This window comes from Cryptotermes secundus, unplaced genomic scaffold, assembly GCF_002891405.2.
Source record: "Cryptotermes secundus unplaced genomic scaffold, Csec_1.0 scaffold832, whole genome shotgun sequence".
Classification (NCBI taxonomy): Eukaryota; Metazoa; Arthropoda; class Insecta; order Blattodea; family Kalotermitidae; genus Cryptotermes; species Cryptotermes secundus.
Genome location: NW_019734324.1, coordinates 266,729 through 289,422, shown reverse-complemented (window position 1 = coordinate 289,422; position 22,694 = coordinate 266,729). Strand labels below are relative to the sequence as shown.

The 22,694-nt window shown below is 36.9% G+C and overlaps 1 protein-coding gene across 1 annotated transcript in view; it reads right to left on the bottom strand.

Annotated features, from left to right (window-relative positions):
- Positions 1-22,694, bottom strand: part of LOC111868671 — a gene marked incomplete at its 5' end in the record, with an annotated part of 256,954 nt that overhangs the window by 9,167 nt on the left and 225,093 nt on the right. The window contains 5 exon segments of the mRNA XM_033753134.1: positions 6,751-7,068; positions 11,218-11,520; positions 14,014-14,328; positions 14,905-15,555; positions 17,999-18,313. Of these exon segments, the coding sequence (XP_033609025.1) occupies positions 6,751-7,068; positions 11,218-11,520; positions 14,014-14,328; positions 14,905-15,555; positions 17,999-18,313 (1,902 nt within the window).

Sequence of the window (22,694 nt, the reverse complement as noted above, 5' to 3'; positions counted from 1 at the left end):
AGACACACAAATTTTATGTGACAAGTTTCAATCCCTTGTTTGTAACAGTCATATGAATGCTAGTCTATTTCAGAAAAAGTTTCAAATAATATCCAAGAATATCCTCTAAAATTCGCCATTATCCTTAAATGTATTTTTTTCTCTAAGTGCAAGATCCTATTCAACAACACAAAGAAAAACACAACCAAAGTGAGAACAATCTTGCCGATGCACTGAATATCTTCTTTCTCCCTCTGATCATGTTCCATATAGATACATATTTGTATTTCTACATTTATATAACAGAAAACATTGTATGTACGTATATTTTCATAGATACCCTGAACCACAAAATCAATTACCTCATCAAAACTTGTAAACAATGTGAACAAAATTTCAAGGAAAATTATATGGATTGGTAACTGATATTTATCAATGTATTTTCCAATGCAATAATAAACTATAGTAGTAATATCAGCAGTAGATCATGATAGAGGTAGAATGACAAATGAAATTCTATGCTACTTGTCATGCCACATTTCTATTGTTACCTTTTCACCTGGACATTTTTCATATAATACGTATTTTTATTGAGATTCAGACTAGGGACAAGATAATATAAAATTGGTACTGGTATAAATATGAAATATACTTTTCAGGTTTATGCTATGAACTAATGAAGAATATGTGATGTAGTGCAGAAATTTTTATAGAAGGAAGGATGTTGGTATTCAAATGCCATGATGGATTATGGTAATATTCTTAGTTATTTCCACAAAGAATATATGACAAACTGCAAGTTAAATTGCAAACTGTATTTCATTTAACTTTCCATTACTCTAATCTCGGGTAATCCAATTGATATAATTTTTTAGTCTGTGTTCATGAAAAAAGGTACCAGGAAACTGTACTGTTGTGTACAGAGGAAAGAAAGCGTTGCGTACAAAGTATTGTTCGTGACGAACAATTGTCACACAGAAAAAAATCATTGTTATGTTGAGTGGGAATTGATCCCATAACCTGAAAGTAATATCACTGGTTCTTCTTATTAACTGATGAAGAGACAGTATGAATATTCTAAACGTGTACAACTATTTCTGTATTTTAGTAGAAACACAAAATTCCATTTACTATATAAAACATGATCAGGAAGAGATGTTGAATGATGTGATGAAGTTGGGAGACTCCTTACCTTACCTTGCTGATGAGTCCCCATTCATGCATCTTGACTGTGGAGAGATTCATATGCATGATGCATCGTGCTTTGAAGTGACATGCACATACACATATGCATACAGAGAAAACACATAACAATAAACATGAGAACATAACATAAAGACTGGAACAGGGAGATGCAGCGTGCAACATGCTTTGGAATAGGAAGCATGAACAGAAAGACAGTTTCAATTCTCTGCAAAGATCTAATATTCTTTGTCTGCATGCGATAAATAATTATATTAGTAAATCATTAACACATTATTATTCTGTAATACTTGGTTATTTTATGTACAACATGTATATATAATAAGAGGTGGAGCTTATAAATTATAATATTTGAAGCCATATACAAGTTTACAGAGAGTATGTAAAAAAAAAAGTAAAGCTATCCCTGTAACAGACCGTGGAGGCCCATAGGGTTGTAAGACGTTGAGGGTCCGACATTATCTAGACAATCAGCTCAAAGATGGCAGTAAGGTTGTTAGCCTTACGCGCCGGCCGCACTTTACTCCACAGGAAAATTATTTAATTAATTCCTGGTACTCATTTCTGTTAGAGGCTGAGTCAACCCTGGGGCCATAGTGCAGCTGGAAGGATTACGTCAATTTAAAAAATTCCAATGACCTCATCGGGATTTGAATCCGTGACCTTCCAGCTTGTAGCATAGTGCCTCAATCAACTCCCTACCGCGTAGTACGCATTCATGATAAATATAAATTAAAGATTACCAATGGTCTCTATTTATGCAACAAGGACATCAGGCAACATCCATATAAAACATATATATAAACATGAGTTTATATTTATTTCATATTTACTGTGTCTTCCAGAGATGTGGATCTCAGGCCATAATATGTGGGTCATTTCATAAATAATGCATGGGCTGGCAACGCTGCGGATTAGATGACACAACAACAGTGACCCTCATGTCAGTTACAGTTCAGGGCTTGAGAAAGAAGCATGTTATTTTGTTTCATTTATAATATACTCTGTTCTTAAATAACGTGAGTTAGAAATGGAGCCTGCACGGTTCTCGGGTATTGTGACTGTTGAAGATTAAAGGTCGTACATTAAGATAGAAACTTTATGTGGAAAAACCTGACAGAAATCCACAGTGCTTTAAGTGAAGTTTGTGGCGAGTTAACAGTGGACCGTAGTAGAGTTTCTTGCTGGGCTAGTCGTTTTCGTGGCGGTCATGTGAGCATAAACGATGATTCAAGGCCAGGAAGGCCGAAAACATCAACAGATAAACGAAGTGTGAAACTTGTGTCAGATGCTCTTGAAGATCATCGTGCGACATGTGAGGAACTTCCTGAAACCATGGGGATTCCACCAATGTCAATATTCTGAATTCTGACAAATGATTTAAAGAAGAGAAACATTTCTGCGTGATGGGGCCCTCACTGCTTGACTGCTGAACAGAAGCAGAAATGCCTCGAAATTGCAACCTTGCTGAAACAAAGATTTGACGTTGAAGGTCAAGCATTCTTGTATTGACTTTTCGCTATTGATGAAATGTGGGTTAGAGCGGAGAGGTCCATCTTCTCCACGACCAAAAAAATTTTGACAATCTCAATCAAAGGGCAAACAAATGATGATCTTTGCTTACGATCACCAAGGAATCATCATGACAGACAGAGTTCCGTGCGGGAAAGTGTCACAGCAGTTTATTATCGTGACTTTATGCAAAATCTGCACAGCAAAATGCACAGAAACCGACCTCAGTTGCTCGAAGCTGGGCCAATATTTCTCCATGACAACGCTTGCCCGCACATCGGGAATGTTGTAACAGAAAAGCTGCACCAATACGATTGGGAGGTGTTGCCTCATGCTCCCTACAGCCCGGACATGAGACCACCAGACTTCGAATTATTCCCAAAGTTGAAACAATCTATACGAGGCCGTCGTTTTCCCTCTCTGGAAGAGCTTTCTGCTGCAGTTACCCAAGCCATTCAACAGATAATCAAAGATGGTGTCCTGGATGGAACAGTAAAGCTTCCCACATGTTGGGACTCGGTCATTGAGAAGCAGGGGGACTATACCGAAGGATGGTAAAGAGATATAAAAAAAATAAACATGGACATAAACAAAAAATTGTGTGCATTATTTCTGAAATGGCCTACGTATTTCACCTCCTGCATGAATCAGTTCTGCTGGATGAATACCGTTTCAATTTTGCAATAGCGCTTTCAAACTCAAAAAGGGCTAGGATCGGGTACTAACAGCTCAGCTGTACATATTTCTATCTGCCTAACATCACTGACCCTATGTACATTCAATAACTGAGAGAAGTAGTTCCTCCACCTATTCAAAATGTTGTGGAAATCTGCAAGCAGATCACCATTCCCATCTTTCACTAAGTTACTTATAGGTTGGTAACCCCTCTTAAAGTCATTTATTCCTCTATAAAGGTCTCTAATGTTCTTCTTCTTACTGTTCATTGCAAGCTCATCAATTCTGTATTTCAGATATTCCCTCTTTTTATTCCCGAAATGCCTGCTGGTTTCATGTCTTATATTGTTCACATTATCCACATTTATTTTGCTTGGATCCTGTAACCATTGCAATTTGGTTTGTTTGCTTTGGTCTACTAATTCTGAGCATCCTTCATCGAACAACAGCTTATGCATCTTCAGTTCATAACAACCTAGACTCTCCTTGGTTGAAATTTTTATATTCTCTGTAATAGTTACCCAAGCTTTATTAACATCCAGCTCAGTGTGCCAAGTTTTCCAAATCCGTGAACCTATTGCAGATTTCAGCCTGACACTGCTCTTTACTCTCAACCTCATTCAATTTTTTGAGATTGAACCTCTCCATATGAACTCTGTGCATTGTTTGTTTGTTCACTGCCAGTCTTTCCCTAACCTTTGCCGCCAACAGGTAGTGGTTAGTATCACAATCTGCTACCCTGAATGATTGGACATCAAATATACTTGAATGCTGTCTCCTGTCTATCAAAATATGGTCGATCTGATTGTGTATCTTCTCATCACGAGATGCCCAAGTAAATTTATGGATGTTACAATGCGGGGATATTGTACTTTTGACAGTAAGATTTTTTGATGTGGCAAAGTTTACTACTCTAACTCCATTATCATTACTAATTTCATGCAAACTCTCATTTCCAATTGTTGGTTTGAAAATGTGTTCCATACCTACTTTGGTATTGAAATCTCCTAACAAAATTTTCATATGGTACTTCAGGAATTTATGAAATACACATGTTTTAGCACTAAATAATAAACAGCTTAATTTAGAATTTCAATATATTTCTTCATACCTCTAACATAATTTACATTCACATGTCAAAAATCAGATACCACAAGAATATAAAATGAGCTGTCATGTTGTTCACAGCATTTATGTTGTGTTGAATAACATCTAACATACAGGAATATGCAAAAAAATCATGCATTTTTTGTTGTTCAGTTTATAATTCTGTAAGTATCTAGACTGTGCAGCATCAAATGGTTGGTGGATTCTTGACAAATGAAGATTTGAAGAGGATTTGGTGGAAGTGGTTGTGATCTAATCAAGGTAATATCCTGAATCTGCCTGGAGGAAATGAGGAAAACCACAAAAGTCTCAGTCAGGATAGTCACTGTCCCAAACAACAATGAACCAAGTACCTGTCAAATACAAGTCTCAAAGAACTACTGCTATATCAGTCAGCTCAGCATGTTGATTTTAAAATAACTTTAATATTGTCTTATTTTCAAAAGATGACATAAAGCAGTAATTATTACAAGTGCAGTTTGTAATAAATACTTTGTTTTCAATGTTTGGACATTCCCGGAGGTCAATTATTATTTACTGTTCTCAACATAAAAAATTTTGGCTCAAAACATTGTCACTTTTTTTTAGCTCTTTAGATACTGATATGCTGTGACTTCAGCAGAACAATATTCTCAGTGAAAAGAAATAAAATACGCTATATCTCTTCTTTATTTGTACCTCATATAATGACATTTTAAATTGCTAAGGTTATATCATGTTGAATGATATGACCACAGGGCTCTAAAAGAAATGAAGAAAATATGAGAACATTACAAATTCCACAAATCAACTTACTGATAGACTAGAAAATAAATTGGGGTGAGGATGCTAAACGTTGACGGGATTCCAAAAAAGAAATTAAAATATCAACCAAAAGGAAAAATAAGTCTGTGAGAACATCTGAAAACAACGCAAGATTGTTTTGTAACATATGTAACAGGTCCTAACAAGCCTAATACCAGATGATGACGACTGATCTTTTTTTTTTGTGGGTTATTTAATGACACTTTCAGTATCAATACTATATATCATCAGGAGACAAGATGACTGACATGGAAAGAATTTTGAAGGAAGCAGTCATGACCTGATAGAGGTACTGTCCAGGAACTGGCATGGACAAATGGAGAAAAACCATGATAAACCTCAGTCCAGATAGCCCAGTGTCCCAGCAGAGATTCAAAATGATCACATCCCACATACAAGACTAGAGCATTAACCCTAGACCAACCAGTTTGGTGTGACTGATGATGATAGGATAATAAGCGAATAATAAATTTGAAGGAATATGGAAGTGGCTTTTCCTAATTTAAGATACTGACCCAGATCTTAGTATCTTAAAAGAGTAGAAACCAAAGACTGTAATGCTGTTACAATTTATTAGTTAAGGAATTATAAGTATACATCGATTCCCCCATATGTCTTCATGGCGTAGTGCTTAATTCGTTAAGCACAGAGACAACTTTACCTTTACCTTTAGGTAGTGTAAGTTTAATATTTTGTGAAGGGTACTAAAACAGAAAGAATAAGCACTGCTGCAGACTTATGCAATATGCTATATGTGTATAGTTTATTCTTTGGATGAAGGGAGATATCTTTATATGCAGATTAAGTTAATGGATTTTATAATTCATTGTATGTTTTAAAATAAAATGTTATAAGGTGATTGTTGTTTTCAGATTATTGTTTCTGTAATAAGATTCTTTCTTAATATAAGTAATTTGCTTGAGGACATGGAAAATAATTTATTAAACTGAATAACACAAAACTTAATATTACTACTGCTACAAATGAAATTACCAGGCCAGTTGATGAGACTTAACTAATAATGTTTATTTCATGATATTTTGAATATACAAAGCAGATTATCTCCTTCACAATCACCAAGTTGGTTAACTGAAGTAACTAGACATGAAATTTGTCGGCATGCCATCGTTTTTATGATTTTCATTACTCTTTAAAACAACCTTAGTGTTGTCCCTAATGCTCATATAACTTTTGTGATCATTGTTTACATTTAAATCTTCCTAAAAATTATACTTTGTTAAGATCTTTCATGACCTTTTAATTAAAATATTTTGACTCATCCAGATCTTTCTTTTAAATTAAAATACTTGTGATACCTGATTTTGTTTACATGATGAATAACAACTGATGAATACAATAGAATTCATATGAGTTCCAAAGAAATAATTTATCTTTGCAGAGACATGGAAACTCCCTTGACACATTAATGAAACATGCAGCAAGCAAGAAAACAGGCAAACTCTGTCCTACCTTGCATGATGCAGCCACTAAATGGATCTCCAGTGAATCCAGGATTGCAACTACACACTGGTGTATGATTTACAACATTACAACGAGCATTTGCACCACACGATCCCGGACATGGATCACTACACTTCTGATTTACACACGCCAAATTACTTGAACATTCAGGATTAATAGTACACTCAGGTCGACAGTTTGGCGGAGAGCCGATATAGTTTTGTAAACACGAACAGGCGGGGTTTTCCCCTCGAACCTGACACTCTGAATTTGGACCGCACGGTGATGGCTGACATGGATTCTGAGGCACTCCTGCAGTTGGCGTCACTGTAGAGAAGGAGATAGAACAGAACCATTAGTTATCCATAGACACATTAATTTTAAATTTAACATGCAAGAAAAACATTTCTCATATCAGTGTAAATTCTATATACTATGACTCAGCAATAATGTGCTCCACTACAGTACATGGATAAAAAATTACAGATTTATCATGGACACATATATCTGGGTCTCAGTAAGTTACACTATAATACAAAATAAAACAAAATAAGTATATTATTTCCCTATGTAAGATGATAAAAATGAATCTAAAATGATAGGTTTGAAATCTGGGTGAGAAAGTATACTTTTGGAAAAATTATTTTACCCAAAGAACAATTACAACCTTGATACCAAGGAACAAAGTAGCAGTTCATTTCACTATCTGGATTCAAACTTTCTGTGGTACAAATGATAATGTTTAGATACTGACTTATGCAATACCTGTTCTTAAGGCATAAATGTATGATCTAGTGTGCAAAGTGTGGCAGATATGTTAAATGATTTCTCTGTTGAAATAGTTGATGACCTTTTAAGTCAAAACAACAAAAATAACAAAAACACACAGTGGCAGAAACAAAGGATAAACTGCTACCCTAATACCATATTTTTCCATCCAGTCACCGAATATGAAATAGTGTGTAACGAATAGTTTAAAAGGTAAATTATCTGCCGGATATGATGAGATACCAGAATATCTTGTTAAAGAAATGTATAAATTATGTAAAAAGACCACTGGCTCATATTTTCAATGCCTCATTGAGCTCAGGCACCTTTCCAGATAGATTAAAATTAGCTAAAGTGATTCCTCTGCATAAAAAAGGGGAATATCATGATATTAAAAACTACAGACTGATATCCATTTTATCGGCCTTTTCCAAAATATTAGAAAAATTAATGTATAATAGGCTAATGCCTTTTTTAATTCAAAATAATATGATAAATGATATAAACTCCGTCTCCGTCTCCGTCCCCATCTTCAGGGTTGAAGAAAAAGTATAGGTAAATCTGCAAGCGACAACACCGTGAGACACGGTAACGCAGACTGCGTTACCTATACTTTTTCTTCAACCCTGAAGATGGGGACGGAGACGGAGACGGAGTTTATATCATTTATCATATTATTTTGAATTAAAAAAGGCATTAGCCTATTATACATTAATTTTTCTAATATTTTGGAAAAGGCCGATAAAATGGATATCAGTCTGTAGTTTTTAATATCATGATATTCCCCTTTTTTATGCAGAGGAATCACTTTAGCTAATTTTAATCTATCTGGAAAGGTGCCTGAGCTCAATGAGGCATTGAAAATATGAGCCAGTGGTCTTTTTACATAATTTATACATTTCTTTAACAAGATATTCTGGTATCTCATCATATCCGGCAGATAATTTACCTTTTAAACTATTCGTTACACACTATTTCATATTCGGTGACTGGATGGAAAAATATGGTATTAGGGTAGCAGTTTATCCTTTGTTTCTGCCACTGTGTGTTTTTGTTATTTTTGTTGTTTTGACTTAAAAGGTCATCAACTATTTCAACAGAGAAATCATTTAACATATCTGCCACACTTTGCACACTAGATCATACATTTATGCCTTAAGAACAGGTATTGCATAAGTCAGTATCTAAACATTATCATTTGTACCACAGAAAGTTTGAATCCAGATAGTGAAATGAACTGCTACTTTGTTCCTTGGTATCAAGGTTGTAATTGTTCTTTGGGTAAAATAATTTTTCCAAAAGTATACTTTCTCACCCAGATTTCAAACCTATCATTTTAGATTCATTTTTATCATCTTACATAGGGAAATAATATACTTATTTTGTATTATATTGTATTATAGTGTAACTTACTGAGACCCAGATATATGTGTCCATGATAAATCTGTAATTTTTTATCCATGTACTGTAGTGGAGCACATTATTGCTGAGTCATAGTATATAGAATTTACACTGATATGAGAAATGTTTTTCTTGCATGTTAAATTTAAAATTAATGTGTCTATGGATAACTAATGGTTCTGTTCTATCTCCTTCTCTACAGTGACGCCAACTGCAGGAGTGCCTCAGAATCCATGTCAGCCATCACCGTGCGGTCCAAATTCAGAGTGTCAGGTTCGAGGGGAAAACCCCGCCTGTTCGTGTTTACAAAACTATATCGGCTCTCCGCCAAACTGTCGACCTGAGTGTACTATTAATCCTGAATGTTCAAGTAATTTGGCGTGTGTAAATCAGAAGTGTAGTGATCCATGTCCGGGATCGTGTGGTGCAAATGCTCGTTGTAATGTTGTAAATCATACACCAGTGTGTAGTTGCAATCCTGGATTCACTGGAGATCCATTTAGTGGCTGCATCATGCAAGGTAGGACAGAGTTTGCCTGTTTTCTTGCTTGCTGCATGTTTCATTAATGTGTCAAGGGAGTTTCCATGTCTCTGCAAAGATAAATTATTTCTTTGGAACTCATATGAATTCTATTGTATTCATCAGTTGTTATTCATCATGTAAACAAAATCAGGTATCACAAGTATTTTAATTTAAAAGAAAGATCTGGATGAGTCAAAATATTTTAATTAAAAGGTCATGAAAGATCTTAACAAAGTATAATTTTTAGGAAGATTTAAATGTAAACAATGATCACAAAAGTTATATGAGCATTAGGGACAACACTAAGGTTGTTTTAAAGAGTAATGAAAATCATAAAAACGATGGCATGCCGACAAATTTCATGTCTAGTTACTTCAGTTAACCAACTTGGTGATTGTGAAGGAGATAATCTGCTTTGTATATTCAAAATATCATGAAATAACCATTATTAGTTAAGTCTCATCAACTGGCCTGGTAATTTCATTTGTAGCAGTAGTAATATTAAGTTTTGTGTNTATATCAGTCAGAACTGAGATTTCTTGGAATTCACATGACAGAAACCCTAAAATGGTGTGCTCATGCTCAGTTTCTAAAAGCAAACCTATGCAAAGTAATTTATATGGTGAAAATATTAAAAGAAATAATGAGTTCATATATGATAAAAATTATTTATTTTTCTAATTTTGAGTCATGTATGAGAAATGGTATCTTATTGTGGGGTGGGAATGGGGAAAGTAAAAGCATTCTTAAATTGCAAAAGCGGGTTCTTCGAGTGATTAGTGGTATTACTAGTCGCATGTCATGTAGACAAATTTTTAAAGATTACAATGTTTTTACATTGCCTTCTCTGTATATATTGGAGGTAATATGCTTTATCAAAAAATACAAGGCTTTTATGGCAATAAATTCGGACATTCATAATTATAACACACGAAGAAAATTAAATTTTCATGTACAGCACTGTACATATGTGATATGTAACTGTGTACTGTGATAAATATGGGAATTAGTTTGTATAATAAGGTCCCCAATCAAATAAAACAAAGGGAATATTTAACTCATTTAAACTCATTTAAAAATGAATTAAAATCTTTTTTGCTGAAACATTCCTTTTATTCTGTAGATGAATTTACGTCTTTTGATTTTTCAAGTGTGTAAATGTAATACACAGCTGATTAATCTGTTGTATTTGTGTAAAGACAATGAAATTAACGGTAACTAGATCTAGATAATATTATTCAGCTGAAAAACCCCCTATATTAGGGTGGTACATTGTATACTGTAAAGATATGCACGAGAATTAGATGTAAAACTGACAATTTCCTTATCCAAATGGTTGTAATACCTGTATGCATGGATTGTTGAATGATAATAAATGATAATGATAATAATGATAATCTATGCTTTCTGACACGCTCAACTGGAGAGAAAGGATGGAGGAAACTTTTAGATTCAGATAAATAAGGCATTTATAGATGAGGGAACTCTGTAGAAAGAGTTGCTATCCACTGTAACCAACACAACACAATTAAACATTTTTTACTCTTTGAATCTATATGCATATTTAATTATATCTAACAGCAGAAAAGAAAATACTTTGGAATGCTAAATAATTTAGCCATGAACAAGTTGGATATATTAAATGAGGGAAGACATCCAAAGGAATAAACAAGAGGAGACTAAAGATTGAAGAATACTTAAGTCACAGGACAGACTATACTAGTGGAAATGACAATGGGTGATATATGTAGAAACACATATGTAAATTAAATATAGACTGTTACCTGGTACAGCATAGCATCTTGTAAATGGATCTCCAGTGTTGCCTGCAGCACAGCTACAAATGGGATTGTGATTGACAACTTGACAACGAGCATTCTGACCACATGTGCCTGGACAGGGATCACGACATTTGCTCGCAAGACAAGCCTGTGTTAGTGGACATTCTGCACTAACCACACACTCTGGCCTACAAGATGGTGGATTCCCAACTAGTCCAGGTTGGCATGAGCATACAGCGTGGTCGTTCACAACACGACATAAGCTGTTTGGTCCACAGGGTGATGGTTCACAGGGTCGTGATGGGACTGCAAAAATGTAATAAATCAAATGATAAAATTTGTGAGAAAAAAATTGTGAGAAAAAAACATGTTTCATTAGTAAATTTCTGCCTACTGGGTTGTCTACCAGCATGAGAAATATTTATTTTTGTAATATATAGTTAGATCTGAGACAGCTCTGTTGGTATAACAACTAGCTGGATGATCAAGGAATTGGGATTTAATTTCACCTTCTTATTTAATGGGTACTGGGGTCTCTTCCACCAGGAGTAAAGTGGCTGATGCATGAAGCTGACCACTAGCTGCCACTCAGTACTGAGGTTAAGAATGCACGAAGCCATACTTCCATTCCTCCATATATATAACTCCAGGTATGGTGCTTTATTAAGCACAGGGACAGCTTTATTCTCTATTACACACTTTCTCCAGTCTATTAGAAATAATACTAATTATTTTCCCTGAACCCACTCAGGATAGGGCTCTGGAGTGTTTATGGTAAATGTGTGGAATCCATAACAAACAGTGTTGTTTATGGTATGAATAACTACTTTCTGTTCAAGGAAGATCCAGAAACATGGTGCTTGTAAGTTAAATTTTTGTCGGTCCTTTTTTAATATTGAAATATGACAAATATTGACTGTTCTTGCATTAAATTTACTGTCTTATTCATTTTAAGTAGTCATTCATACACATGACTGTAAGAGACACTCTCTTTATCATAGTCACACATTTTGGTGGTGATGAAAATGTATTATGCAGTGACATTAAGTGAGTCTGGTTTAATCCTTTCACTGCTGTAGATGAAACAATTATGCAATGTGAAGAAACATACCCCATTCAACCAAGCAAATAATAAATTATATAAGTATTTATTTCATTCTTGGAAATTCCATGACCAAAAAGCTGATAAAATTGGAATTGGGTTCCTATAAATTACTGTGCATATCTGAGAAGTGAAAAAATATATATATTGTGACGTGTTGCACTATGGAGGACAACCCCTCCATCCCCAGCGGTGACGTGGCGGCATCGAAGCTGTCGTTACTAGGGTAACAGGAAAGTCAACACTCCTTCCCCTACCCCGCCAGTGGTGACGTGACCAAGGGATGCCGCGGTTGCTATGCAGCCCTAAACAACTCCCGACAGCGTTGCCAGTAACACCTGTAAACACAGCGACTAGGCAACAAGGAAGCAAGGCGTTTCCCGTTGTCCGGCTGAGGGTTTATAAGATAACTACACTGCCTACGAAGACAGTTGGAGTATAGCAGCAGTCACGGAAAGAAGCACCAGACGCGTGTGATAATCAGTGATAACTGAGAAAGTAATTTGGAGTGTGTAATACAGTGACACTTGTATAGCACCCGTATCGTACTATGAATACGTGTAGACTACTGAGGACAGTGTGAAGAGATTTGTGTGTAGGGTTTGTAAAGTGTTTAAACCCATAACATTGTTATAATTAATTGAGTTTGGACTTGTAGCTTGTAAATAAACTAGTTAACAAGCCGAACAGCGTCTTCAGTGGCAAAAACACGTTACAATATATATATATAAAGTTAATTTTCATTTCATGCATCCTGTTGTGTTATTATATACAATTTTTTATTGTCCGTCACAACACAACAATACAGTGTTCAAGGCTAAATTAGCTTTGCTACATGTTTCGGCTATTCATAGCCATCAACAGGCAAATACATGATCATCATGTTTTAACACTAGTACTAGTACTAGTGAGTTGCAATCTGTACTGCCTACAAAACGGACATAAAGAGATCGTATGATGAGGCACCGACCAAACAATTAATGTTAAAGCTATACTTCATGGGCCTCCAAACAGTTTATCATACTAAAGTCTAGAATATAACACGCCTGCAGGAAAATACAAGATTGCAATGACTGACTTCATGATATAGATTATCACTTGAATAGTTTTAACCTTATTTGATGAAATAACTCTTGTTTCATAATAAGTTTATATTTCATTGTAATTTTTATACCATGTGTTTTATAATATGTCAATTGTCAAGTATCCAGACTTACTACATAACTGCAGTTCACTAGTGCGAAAACATGATTATCATGTATTTGCCTGATGATGGCTATGAATAGCCGAAACATGTAGCAAAGACAATTTAGCCTTGAACACTGTATTGCTGTGTTGTGACGAACTTAATAAGAAATTGTATATATAAAGTTACATATGGAAATATGAACTAATGCAAGTAATATCAAAATTCTGGCAATTAACAATAATATTGGTTAACACACAACTGATCCTTTTGTTCTTACAGTGAAAGAGTAAAAACACAGCTAACTTTGGATTTATCTTAATTTTGTGGTAAGCCAACTTAATATTGCCTCTCAGATGGCAGTCTTTATACTGAAAATGCCAAAACTAATGATGTTTTATTATTGTAGTTTTTGTCTGTTAACCTAATATCAACACCTGTGGATTTCTGCTACTGGATACTCACTTCATTCTATTACAAATTACTTAAAGAAGTAACCAGTATTACTCACCGACTGGTGGAGGTATAGGTCTGCATGAAGCAAATGGATCACCAGTACTGCCTTCTGGGCAGCTGCAGGTTGGTATATGGTTAACTACATCGCAACGAGCACCCTGTCCACAGGTTCCAGGGCATGGGTCTATACAGCGCTGATTATTACAGGCTCTGTTCCATGGACATTCAGCATTCATTGTGCATTCAGGACGGCAGTTGGCATAAGGGTCTCCAAAGTAGTTTGGTAGGCATGTGCACTGACCAGCGTTACAAAGTGCATTGGGACCACATGGTGATGGATTGCATGGATCAGTCTCAAATGGTTCCTGAACTGTGAGTGACATAAAAGAACACTTAGTAAATCACAACGGAAAGAATTTCTGGTTTATAATTGTACATCTGTGCTAAATGCTAAACATAAATGGAGTTTTCAGTTATCTTCTTCCATAACAATTTGTTTATTAATTATGTGCTAGACTGAAAAGCAGATATTTCTATAAGAATAGGTTCAATTAATATCAGTAAATAGAAATATGTTTTTTTTCTTTGAAAAGTTAAAATATTGTGCTGTATCTGAAGACAAAATTGTGCCTTCCTATATAAATATTATTCTGTGGGACAATTCTTGTTTTTATGGACTATGTATATACTCATAGTTTTATGTGGATAGGTCAACAGTTTGAATTTTGAACTGCTCAGGAATATTCCACATTGATATTTAATATTAAAAGCCTATATTCCCTGATCAACTCTGAATGCGTGAAGAAGAAAAAACCAATTCCTTCAAAATATTAAAACCAAAATACTGCCTTTCATAACATATGAAGAGAAACCACAAGTGTTTGATTATGTAATGGAAATGTTGAAATATATTTTGTTAATCACAGAGGATAGAGATATATTTTACCTTTGGTGAGAGAGCACTGAGTGAAGGGATCTCCAGTATATCCAGTCAGGCATGTACAAATTGGAATGTGATTCTGAACACGACATTCCGCATTCACTCCGCATGATCCTGGGCATGGATCTCTACACTTGCTGGCAATGCAAGCTTTTGTTGGGTCACAGTCAGTATTGACAATGCACTCTGGACGGCAATTTGGTGGTGATCCAATGAAGTTTTGCAAACATGTACAGGCAGGTTGGTCTCCTACAGGACGACAGTCTGAATTGGGCCCACAGGGTGAAGGTACACATGGGTCAGCTGGCTTGGGTGCTGGTGGTGGAGGTGGAGGTGGAGGTGGTGCTTGGTAGCATCTTGTGAAAGGATCTCCTGTAAAGCCTGATGGACAGCTGCAGATAGGATTGTGGTTGATAACTTCACACCGAGCACCAACACCACATGTTCCAGAACATGGGTTTGCACACTTGAATTTATTACACGCACGATTCTGAGGGCAGTCATTGTTGATTACACATTCAGGACGACAATTTGGTGGTGAGCCAATGTACTGATCTTCACATGAACACACAGCTTGCCCATTCACAGCTCGACATCTGCTGTTAGGTCCACATGGAGTTGGCTGGCATGGGTTCACAACTGTTGGTGGAGTAGGAGCTGAAAAATGTATTTTTTATTACAAAATGATAAGAGATTACATTACGCTGGGTCACAGTTAGAAAGACAGTGCAGTAAGAAAATAGAACTGTTATATCACAAACTTTGAAACTAAATATTTTTATATTACTCTTAAACGCAAGTTGTAAATTAAAAGTCATTAATATTGTGCATGTCCACTGAAAGCCAGAATAGTTTAACCATAAGAAATGTCAGCTATGGCACAAAAGTGAAGCAACAATGGAACATAAAATGCTACGTCAGTGCAGCAACAGTAGAAGAACTGTTGGAAGCGGTGTTTTCTGCATGGTCTCCCCCAACTGCTGCATGACTACGCAATATCACAGCTGCAAAAAAGGCGTCTGTTGAATATGAGACAGTAAAATATGGTCCTGAGTCCCATGGGACTCAGGACCAAGAATGGCTGTGATAGTGAGGGACAGCAGCAATTGTAAATGAGAGTCCCATCCTCTCGTCAGAGAGGGCTCCCCATATCAATAAGCCCACTACTGTCTGACAGTAACAGAAGTTTGGTCTCGGGCCCAAGATGGGGCTTGACACCAAGAAAGACTGGCTGACTGACTGTTGGTTTTAACATAACTTTGACTTTGATTTTGACTTGAGTAGTTACTTGTGAAACAGATACCAGCCAGTCAGCAAGGAGCTAGGAGATGCCAGCCTATGAGGACGTGAGCCTGAGAGTGGAGGAATGTTCACTGTTGGAAGACGTTATCCAAAAGACAGAAAAGACTTAGTGCTTGCTGTATTGAACTGCAGAGTGTGTGAATTAGCGACAGTGCCACAGTTACTTGTAGTCACAAGTCTTAAGAGCCCAATAAATCTGGTTACCAATCCAAATCCCATCTGTAGTCACTCTATCACATGACAAATGTTGCTATAAGTGGGCCAGGAGTGAGTGATCGATTTGATTGAATTACTGGACTGAAGATCACATTAGATTATATCGCCATACTATGGAGATTGAACGAATGATGGCATGGCTGCTGGCTGAAATGAAGGCTGAAATAAGAACCAACCAAGTCAATGTGGATGCCAATCTAAGGATGAAAGCCGGTCATTAGGAGATGATGGCTGAAATTAGACAATCCCGAGAGGAGATAAAAGCTGGCTTCAAGAAGATGAATCCTCAGATGAATGTTAGCCTAGGGAAGGTGAAGGCCAGGATAGAAACAGGCCATGAACCAAGGGAAGCCGAAATTAAGATTGCCCTGGAAGACATGAAGGCCAAGGATTTGGAGGCGAATCCAGAGGAAATAAAGGTCGTAGGGAAGCATCAAGAAGTCACTAACAAGGAGGCCACAGTGGACACTATCAGAGCAGTGGAGACACTGCAGTGTCCTTCTACGTATGTAAAGCGAAAACGAAGCACCACTGCAGTCTCTGAGTTATTATGACATAGAGTCTAGCAGGTGGTTCATAAATTTTCATTGAACCTGCTGCTTCATCTTCAGGATAGACTTCTACCATGAAGATGGAGACCTGTGGGACTACACATGATGTAACCCAGAAGACCACAAAAAAAATTTTACTGCCATGAAAATCTGAAAACTCTTCTAAAGTTTCCCACTTTCTCCTTCCCTGAACTGAAGTCCCACATAATTAATGTACAGTTAATCATAATTATAGCCTTATCACTTCTGATTTCCTGCTCTCATGCAGTGCATTAATTTTACAGCTCATTCCTAGGTTTTGCCTCATTCTTGTGTTTAACTCAATCTTCATACAATCTATACCAATTTCCTTTCCCTATCATTCAACAACTTTATTATGACAAATAAATAGCTAATACATATTACTACTGACAATTAGAATTATGAGATTTGGAAATTTAATTTTCCATACATCTGGATATGGATTACAGGAGCTAGTCTGTTGCTTTCCAAGACATTCTGACATTACTGTAAGGGTAAAGTAAAAGTTCAAAATTGATTAGTATGATTAATTTTCAAAATATGTGTAGCATCTGTATCTACAAACATGTCACAAAGTCATTTCTTAGCACACTGTGTGCTAATAACACATGCCACCCTGAACATAGCAAAGGTGAATAGACTACCTCAGGAGTCAGAATGGATCATTTTCCAAGAAGTTGTATCCTTTAGAGCATTTAAACAGGATTGCAAGAACATGCAGTATGCTGATAAATTATGAAAAACATTAATCAAAATTCAAGTGATTTTTTTTACTAACAGAAAAATTAAAGGCATATTTACACAATCTTTTATTCATTTCACGCTTTAGGAGAGAGACATAAAGAAATCTGGATCTGAGATTCTCTTCTGAGATGTCATGCCAGAAGAAATAGTACACTCTAAAAAAGACTTTTAACTTCAGTATTGTGTTGTCATACATATGAGTACTAACAGCTTAGCTGCGTTGCTGCATACATTAGTAAGTAGAGAGGAAACTGAAAGTAACTTACGTGGTGAGGGTTGAGGTGTGCATGATGCAAATGGGTTGCCCACATATCCTTGTATACACGTGCATGTTGGAATGTGGTTTATAACAGTGCACTGAGCAAACTGCCCACACACACCAGGACATGGATCTACACATTTATTACGCACACAGGCTCTGTTAGTGGGACAATCAGAGCTGAGCACACATTCTGGACGACAACCTTCATAAGGGTTACCCTGGTAATCTGGAATACACCTGCATGCACCTGCACCATTACGTTGTGTACACACAGCATTGGCACCACATGGTGAAGGCTGGCATGGGTTAGGTACTTCAACTGAAAAGAAAAATATATTTATATATACAGATGCTTGCACTATTTGGGTAAGACTTGGTTCAGTCCCACAAACAACCTGTAGAATATAAATAACTCCTAAGTTAATTCTAAGGTAAAGGTAGAATTGTCCCAGTGCTTAATTAAGCATTCTACTATAATGACTATCACATACTATCACCAACTTTGTTTAATATACATAGTGATCTGTTAGAAACGACATGGAAGTAAATGATTATAAGGCCAAAGTAATCATATTTTAATGAAACTTTACACAAAGGCAGAAGATACATAGGAGTGTGGAGGTAGATCACTGTGCCTCAACATGGCCCCCCTTGGCATCATGGTACAGACAATATTATGCAGTAAGTTTTTGCCAGTGCTGCCTAACACTTGTGGAGTCATTTCTTGAGGTGCATCAGCAATCCTGTCTCTCAAATAATCAGTATGTGTTGCATGTTGGGAATATGCACAGTTCTTGATGTGACCCCCAATGAAAAGTCTAGTGGGATTAGGTTGGGTGAATTTTGGGGTCAGTCAATGAGTATCTCATGATCACACTAGTTATCACTGAAAGTTCAGTTTAGGAAGTCAACATCTCAGATGACCAGTGTGGAGGTGCACCATCCAGATAAAGGCCCCAACAAACTGTCTCCTTATCAAAGAAAAGAAGACCATATGCTTTGCAGTGTGTAACTCCCCACCAGATATTCAGTTTCAGATTCTCTTTGTCTAGCTCATGGCAGACATGCAGCTTTTTAGCTGAACTTCCTAAATTTTTAAAAGTAGCAGGTCTCCTTAACATAAATTTTAAGCCATCATAAGTCCAGGAAGAAACCAGATCGAAAATTGATACAGCCCTAGCCTTACCAACCATTTTATATGGGTAAGAATGCTGAACCATAAAAGGAAAAGACAAAATCAAAATTACAGCTGTTGAAATTAAATTACTAAGACAAATGGTGATATACACTTGGATGGACTATGAAAGAAATGAAGACATATTAAATGAATTAAAAGCTGAGCCCAAATTGGGCAACATTTTGTAATGCATAACCAACTGGATGGAATGTCAAGATAATGGAAAGAAACGGATTTTTAAAACTGTCAAAGAATTACAAACCATACAGATAAAAGAACCAAGGAAGACCTTCGTGGAGACTGAAGGACAAATTACGCTCAAGTGGGTCAAAAACTAGCCCAATTCCATGACAGCTAAATAATGGTGATAATGATGAACCTATGTTAACAGAAACTTCTGCTTAAGCACCAGATCATTAACAGGTATGGGGGAGTAAAAATATAGCTCTATGTATTCTTAACCTAAGCACTAAATGGATGTCAAGAGCCAACCAGGAAAGAGCTTGTTGGGAATCGTGGACTAAGCGTGATGTGATAATGCACACATTGCCAGTAACGTTGCCCTGTGGTGACGCAACAGCAGAGGAGCTGTGTTAGGCAACACTTTCCTGCTGTGACATAACATTGGGGGAGCTGCTAGGCAACAGGCCAGTAAATACTTCCCCACTGTGATGTAACAGCGGACACTGCTGCTGTTCCTAGGGCAACAGGAAACAGGCAACAGTATAAGAAGCCAGCTGAGGACCGAGTGTGGCAGTGTGTGTTGAGAGAAGCCAGTGGAAGCCACATGGAGAACAGAGCAGTTATACAGTCTAGCGAGAGTTGTTAATACGAAAGGAGCAACTGTGAAAAGACTTGCTCAACATTTTGTGTTATAGTTACATTGAATTGTAGTTAGGGCGCTGAATAATAAAGTGATGTCACAAGAATACACTCCTTGAGGTCCTGTTTCACGACAGAGCTCATGACAACCATTTCACATGGGGCTGGATGGGTCCCAGTGCTGATCTGAACATGGTGGCACAGAGAAAAATTCCAGCCAGGAATTGAACTTCAGTTGTCCAGCCCATTTTTTTATTGCTAGCGGGGTGGGACTAAGTCCCTTGTACTGCGGCCACTTCTGGCCTATTGTACCAGCCCCAGATGATAGGTGAGGGTAATTGTGGAGCAATTGGTGGAATGAAGATTGGCACGGGAAACCGAAGTACTCACAGAAAACCTGCCCCAGCGCCACTTTGTCCACCACAAATCCCACTTGACCAGACCTGGGATCGAAGCCAGGCCGCTGCAGTGAGAAACCAGCGACTAGCCACTTGAGCTATGGCGCGGTGTCCAGCCAACCAGCCAATAGCCGCTATTCAGTTACTATTACATGATTAAAACTCTATGATATAGTACAAAGACACTCTCTTTTACATTTAAATTGGCAGAGATGACTGACATAAATTTTCACTTGCATACAAGTATAAGTACAAGGGTGGGCTGCAGAACACTTTTGTGTCTGAAGACCTTAGAAATGTGATATTTCTGTTCTTACAGTTCATTACATCACATCCTGTTTATTCCAGTATTCTTTAACGGTAATTCTATGGTCTAATGAAGCAAATGGGAAGAGTGGAAAACATTTTATAAACATATGCAAATATCTCAATTTGCAGACACTATTTTTTGTTTCAATTTGAATAAAATTTGAAACCATTACACAAGGTTTTATACTCCGTGGCCTGTAGTCCGCAAGAGAATTATACTGACTGGGTGACCGCTGCATGTCGGTGAAGTTAGTGCCAACTTTTGCTGATAGAGGGTGTTATGTGGTCAGTGAAATGGTTCCCCATGGCCGTTAATCTTGGTTTTCTAGACTGGAGCTGCTACTTTTAATATTCAAGTAGCTCCTCAATTATCCTCATGAGGCTGAGTGGACCCCGTTCCAGACCCACTACTTCTCAGAAAATCTGGTAGCACCAGGAATCGACCCCAGGACCTCTGGATCTGTAGCCAAGAACTCTGACCACTAGACCACACAGGAGGTCTTAAGGTTTTATAAGAAATATAAATAAACAAATAAATAAAATAAAATGAAACCCATCATCTAAAATATTTTGTATTTTAAATTCATCGACAAAACGTTTGTCATGTGTAGAGTGGTATGTGTGATGATTATAACAGGTTGTAGTTGGGATGATTGGATTTATTAGCATCTTGCTTATAAGTTCTCTTAATCATACTTAAATACAGTGCTATCGCTAATTTGCACACTTTCCAATCACCTTTGCACATGCACTAGGATTCTCAGTCTTCCCTAGTTGTCTCCTGGCAATGGAACTCAACACAGAAACTAGCACTTCAAATCATGAAGTTTTCTTTCAATTTTGCCTTCAGTCACTCTGGAACCTTAGAACTAAACATTCTTCTGGATTCACTCCTCCGGTTTATGACTGACTTGTAACTGCCCTTGAACTAATTCTGTCCCTCCCTAGGTTATTCTCATTACATAGCTGTGGCATGGACCATACAGAAAACACAGTTCTTTTATAAGAACCGCTGTGTAACCTAGCAACTGGTCACAGAGAACCCCATTCCTACTGCTGCTTGGAGTGGCCAACATAGAAAACACAGCTTCATCTATTGTGTCTTGGACCATGATTACATAGCTTCTGCCTGGCATGGACCATACAGAAAACACAGTTCTTTTATAAGAACCGCTGTGTAACCTAGCAACTGGTCACATAGAACCCCATTCCTACTGCTGCTTGGAGTGGCCAACATAGAAAACACAGCTTCATCTATTGTTGTGTCTTGGACCATGATTACATACTCGTGCCTGGCAACACAGTGATCAAATCAGTTATAATATAGAGAGTGCTGTAATGCTCAAAAATACAGAGAATATGGTGCAAAATAATATTCTATTCATAGTATAAACAACACATACAGAGGACTTCTGCTTTATATTTAGACAAAGATGTAATATTACACACGTAAAGCCTAAGAGAGTTGAATGGTATATATCCAGTTCTAAATATTGACATGTAAATCCATTGCCAGACAATGCCTGCAACATACATATGGCCAACAATACAGCAGCAATGTTTTCTTTGTGTCTGTGCAGCTTAAGCATTCGCAATGATGTCACACAACAGTGCTTACAAATCATGTGATATATTTTCTGTAGGTCCAGCCAGATCATCAATGGACTGGCTGGACAGCGATCATATGATGTGTTTTCTGAAATTCCATGTCTGTACCATGTTCATATAAGTGCACACAATTCCTTAGATGAGCAGTAAGCAGCCGGGATATAGCAGTAAGCCGAAGAAGTACATCATAAAATATATATACGATGGGGTACCCAAAAGAAACCGAACTTATTTTTTTTAACTTATTTATTCAAATTTTAAGCACAAACCTTCAATCCCCTTCAAAGTACTCTCCACTTATACTAATACACTTGTCTAGTCTTTTATTCCATTTTTCAAAACATTGTCTAAATTCATCTTTTGAGATGCTTGACAGCGCCTCCGTC